General features: G+C 39.1%; 1 protein-coding gene across 2 annotated transcripts; it reads left to right on the plus strand.

Moving 5' to 3' along the window:
• The first annotated feature begins 2,161 nt into the window (after positions 1-2,161).
• On the plus strand, positions 2,162-3,980 carry LOC118453927 (angiopoietin-related protein 3-like). 2 transcript variants are annotated; one of them, XM_035906142.2, is made up of 3 exons: positions 2,162-2,668; positions 2,940-3,050; positions 3,821-3,980. In XM_035906142.2, exons 1-3 carry the CDS (start codon positions 2,162-2,164, stop codon positions 3,857-3,859), a joined length of 657 nt encoding a protein of 218 aa, XP_035762035.2. In that variant the 3' UTR covers positions 3,860-3,980. The 2 variants fall into 2 exon arrangements, with proteins under 2 accessions (XP_035762035.2, XP_087687753.1); XM_087831627.1 differs by lacking the exon at positions 3,821-3,980 and having other exon boundaries at positions 2,940-3,164.
• Positions 3,981-5,275: the final 1,295 nt, after the last annotated feature.

Raw genomic sequence — 5,275 nt, forward strand, 5'->3', positions numbered from 1 at the left:
TTAGTTCAAGGCATTCTCACACTGTCCTGCCTCAGAGGAAAACATCTTTAGAAAGATTAAATGAAATAACGACTTTTAAGAGGCATTAACATTTCTGTAACATTTCTGGATTTCTGTTTAAACGATTTTTTTATACTTTGTTTCCAAGGAGCCCGACTTTCTTGCCATTTTCTATGCTGGTCTTGAGCAACAGTTCACGTTTTCTGAAAGTCTTTTAAAGTTTTTCTTTGTGTCTGTTTGTTTGTTTGTTTAAGTCACTTAACACTGACTTATAAATATTTCAAGCACAGACAAGAAATACACCAAATTATATCTTTAGGCACTTTGCTACTAGTTTCCAGTGAAAAGACATTTGTTTACATTTCTTTAGTTTTTTTAAATTTTCTTTTGCATTTTCTTCTTAAAATGAGAGGCATATAATGGTGTTTTATGTACCAGCAAGGTGATTTCCAAAGAGCTATCCGGTCGTGAAGTGATGACGTGACGAATCCTACTTCCAGGCCTAAAGTAGTCTGCGTTTAATATGGCTTTTGGTTGTTAACATGTTTAATGTTATGTATTTTCTTCTATTTAATCTCAAAAAGCTCCTAAAACAGTCAGTGATCACTGTTGACCTCCCTTGGCTTTTATTACCGCTAATCATTTATTTAAGCTCAGTTTTTAAAACCTTAGCATGTAACTACAGCCCAGCCCATGCAGCAGTATATGAATGACTAACCTCGTATTGTGGATGGATTATCTCAGTTGTTCTCCTGGCTGAAGTTTGATCCTTTTACAGCATCCTGCCATGCGATTACATTTGTTCCTGACCACCGAGAACACTCACGTTAACTTTTATCGAGTGGAAAAAAAGTTAGCTTGTTTATATTATCTAACATAGCTGTGTCGCTAGCGGTCACGTAGCACATCATTAGCTACAGCTTGCCAAACTTCAGTAACCCTACAAACGTCACTGCTGTTTAGTTTTCTGTCTTCATTTATGTTGGAAGTGATAACAGAGCTGTACATTTGTTTCCAAAACCCCGCAGTCAGGACATGCTATATTGTATTTAGATGGAAGCTAGCAAGCTCTGTTAAATGTCATAAATTCCGTTTTCATGGATGCCTGGATGTTAAACTCAATTGTTACACCTGGTAGAGCAGAACGCTGATCATTTTATTAAAGATGAAAGACTTTTCAACTCTCAGTAATGCCATAGTGATCGTTTGATATATGGACCTGCAGCTGAGTTTAGGCCCAGACACGGCTAGTGACGTCAGACTTAACAACCGGATTAGCTGAAAGCTTAGCAGATCTCAGCATGGTGCGCAGGCTGTCCTTTAAAATTTTAAACTGGACAAGTGGAAGACAAAAGAAGAAGTTACAGGCCTAACAAACTATCTACAGCAGATTAATGCCCTTAAGAAATAGGAAAAAATCCATCAAAGACCTGACACAGCATCTGACAGATGGATCTGGCCTTTCAGATGATCTATTTACTGTTCACTGAAGCCTCAGAAATGGTCTCAGTGATAGGGTGTCTGTGAAGAAGCTTAAAAACATACCTGGATAGAAAAACACATAATAGAAAGGTATCAGTCGAGGATTGGTGCCCAGACCTCAAAATTATTGAAACAGTGTGAGATCATCTCGACAAAGAACCAAACAAATCCAAAGATCTTTGAATGTCCTTCAAGAAGCCGGGAGAACTATTGCTGAAGACTACTTAAATAATGGATAAGAAAGTTGTGTTTGGGGATTTCAGACTGTGCTGATGAATAAAAGCAGTCATTTCGTTCAACTTTGTTAGAATTGTAAAATCTCTGTGTTTTCCTGTTGGCACAGGTTTTCACAGTCCTATACGCTAGCTTCAAACATCACATCTATATAATTTATAGATGTATTATATATACATTTAGCAACAATTATGATTTTTGTGTTATTCTGTGAATGAATGCTGTTGTATCATCCCAAGTGACAATAACACTTACATACTAATCTTTAAAATTTGAATAAAGCATAAGTTCCAAACAGACTTTCAACAGTCCCTGAGAGGAGAAAACGACATTCTGTAGAAAGATGTTGATTCAGCTAACGTGGTAATCATTAATCTGATATCAGACAGAGTATAAAGCTCTGGATCTTCACTCAGGAACTCTTCATCCCGTCACAGAGCGAGGTATGAGAATAACACGAATTGTTTTCATGTTTGCCCTGGCTGCTGCTTGTGTTCCTGCCCTCTGTGGCGAAGAGGAACCTCCGGTCCTCCACCTCGAGGCTCCTGCTGAAAGTCGGTCCCGCTTTGCTGCTTTGGATGATGTGTATCTCCTGGCAAATGGCCTCCTCCAAATGGGTCAGAGCCTGCAGCAGTTTGTGCAGAAAACAAAGGGACAGATAAATGATATCTTCCAAAAACTCAACATCTTCAATCGCTCTTTCGGCCAGCTGTCAGTGCTGGCCAGCGAAATCAAGGTGACAGAAGAAGAACTGAAGAGTACCACTACTGTGTTAATAGCCAACAATGAAGACATCAGGGGCCTTTCTGAAGAGATTAGCTCCAAGATGAACAGCATCCTGCAAGAGAAAAGTCAACTGCAGAATAAAGTGGAGGGCCTCGAGGAGAAACTGAGCAGTCTGTCACTTGGCCTTGTGCCGAGTGAACGAGCAGCAGAGATCAATAGCCTTAGGGTGAGTAACCTGTTGGTAGAAAGAAAACCTGCACTTGATGTTTCTGTACTTCACTGAGGTAAAAAAAAAAAAAAAAAAAAAAAGATCACTGCAACAGTATTGTGCAACAATAAACTCTAAAATAAATCAGACAACCTTTATGCTTTTTGGCTACTACAATAATCTTTGTTTTCCATCTATTCTCTCCGTGTTTGAATGCTGTTATACAAGCTCACAATACTATATTATTATTAACAATCATTCTTTGTTTTCAACATTCATCCCTGATCAGGAGGTGATCCAGAGCCAGGAGCAAAGCATTACACAGCTGCTGAAGGCCGTGAGAGTACTAAGTGACCTGCTCATTTACCAGAGGACAAAGATCAATAGTCTAGAGGAAAAGGTAAATAATAGAGACCTCAGTAAAAATGATTGGCATCTTATGATTGTTTTGTTTGGTGGTGAATCTTCATCGATAACAAATGTGCATAACACTGGGAAGGGTTTAGCTAACTAAGAAAATAAAATACATGATTCACCCCCTGTCGTCACTTCAGTCAGAGTGAATACTACACTGAAACGCAACTTTAGTTGTAATCATCTCCAAGTACCTGGCAAAAGCATCTCTAAAGCAGCAGAAGATCCCACTGGGGGGTCTACCCTGTTAGCTAAGAACAGGAAACGGAGTCTACAATTCAACAAACTCACCAAAATTGGACAATAGAAGATCAGAAAAAGGTTGTCTGGTCTGATAAGTCTTGATTTCAGCGGCTGAAAGCAGCTGGTAGGGTCTGAATTTAGTGTGAAGCTCATGAGAGCATGGATCCATCCTGCCTTGGGTTAATGGTTAGAGCTGGTGGTGGTGTAATGATGTGGGGGATGTTTTCTTGGCACACTTGGGGTGTTTTGTACTGACTGAGCATTGTTTGACTGTCACAGCCTACCTAAGTATTGTTTCTGACCATGTCCATGAATTATACTGTGATATGTGTGCACATATAAGCATGTGCACCCTCCAGTCTCCAAATCTAAATCTTATTGAGATGCTGATCATCTCAGCCAGTGCTGTAATGCTTTATACATTTCACTGAAAAAGCTTTTGACGATTTCTACATAGAGTCAATGAGAGGATTTTTTCTGCAAGCCAAAGGTTTTTCTGACAATTTTCCACAGCTGACAGCCAACATGTTAGCTAGCCCAGGAAACCATTGAGAGGATGCCAGAAACCTTCAGCGCTGAAGCTCCAACACTCACCCCTTACCTGACCTCAGGCTCTACCAGCAGGACCAAAACAATCAATAATATGGATAATGAAGCTTAAGGTGATGTTGTGAGCGACTTAATGGTTTGATATCTGTAATGTGTTATTAAAAACCTGAAATATTCAATCAGACCTTGAATGCTCATCATTTACAAGCATTTCCAGGATATTTCCTGTGGTTTTCAGCATGTCATTAATACAGTTTCATAATAAAACTGTGCAAATAAGGGCTAAATGAATGCAATTGATAAACATAGACTCCGCTATACAATTACAAAAAAGAATAAGACCTCTAAAGATAGTTATTTATCAGTAACGGGTTATTGGTTAATTTAACACATACAGTATGAATTTGTCACCAGTCACAGTATCAACACATTGTTTGATTTGTACATCCCAAATTTGTGTAGTACTGTATACAAGGCAAAGAAAAGCCAAAAATCCTGTCTGGGAGGTGTGAGGCATTAAGTAGTGCAAACTAATTATTGTTTGATGAAGTACTCGATGAATCAGGGGAGCTCTACTTGAGAAAAACAAAATAGCGCTCCATCATTACCGAAGGATCATTACTCATTTATTAATGAGTGGTGTCCAGCCAAAAAAGGTTTTAAAAACCGTGCAAATATAAAAGCTATAAATTTAAATCCCCTCTTCTCTATGTTTTCAACTTAGACCATGGAGTAAGAGAAAGGGTGGTTCAGTAAATTTTGATCAGTAAAAGTATGAAAATGGCTTTGGAGATTATGGAGCTGAGATTTTACAGAGAAAATAAATTCTCAAATTCCACATTTGATTCGTATCATCATTACTATCATTATCATGTAATTTTATAATCTCTGTGACTAACACAGGGTGCCTGCACCCCTGTAAGCATCTTTGTCTGCGTCACTTTTCATGTTTACTTGTTAAACCATGTTGGCTCTGAGCCTCCAAATCTCTCTCTCGTGCACACAGAGGAGTTCTGGCTTTGTCTCAGGAGGATTCAGTCTCTATCCTCTTCAGGCAACTCTGTCCTTCACATAGATCTGGAGGACTTGAGACAGAACAGATGCTTCATCGAATACAGATTTTTACCTTGATGGGCCAACAAGCAACTACACCATTCACCTCACGCACGTGTCTGGAAATCTGCCTGACCCATGAATGACCTCACAGGCATGATGTTTTCCACAAAGTTTAGGAGCCATAACAACCATCAGGACACCAGCTGTGCCCACCAGAAAACCAGTTGGTTACAGCAGATGCACATGTAATAGTTTTATTCCCATGGGATGCAAATCCCATGTGAATAAACTGAATCAGATAATAGGAATAATGAATGCTTGTTGTCTACTATAGTCTTCACAGTATGCGCTTTCTATCATTTT

Source organism: Neolamprologus brichardi, chromosome 18 (assembly GCF_056152115.1).
Source record: "Neolamprologus brichardi isolate AB-2024 chromosome 18, ASM5615211v1, whole genome shotgun sequence".
Lineage (NCBI taxonomy): Eukaryota > Metazoa > Chordata > Actinopteri > Cichliformes > Cichlidae > Neolamprologus > Neolamprologus brichardi.

Coding starts and splice junctions, on each gene's coding strand:
- LOC118453927 (XM_087831627.1), top strand. CDS start 2,162: ATGAGAATAACACGAATTGTTTTCATGTTTGCCCTGGCTGCTGCTTGT. Junction 2,669..2,939: donor CAGAGATCAATAGCCTTAGG/GTGAGTAACCTG, acceptor ATCCCTGATCAG/GAGGTGATCCAGAGCCAGGA.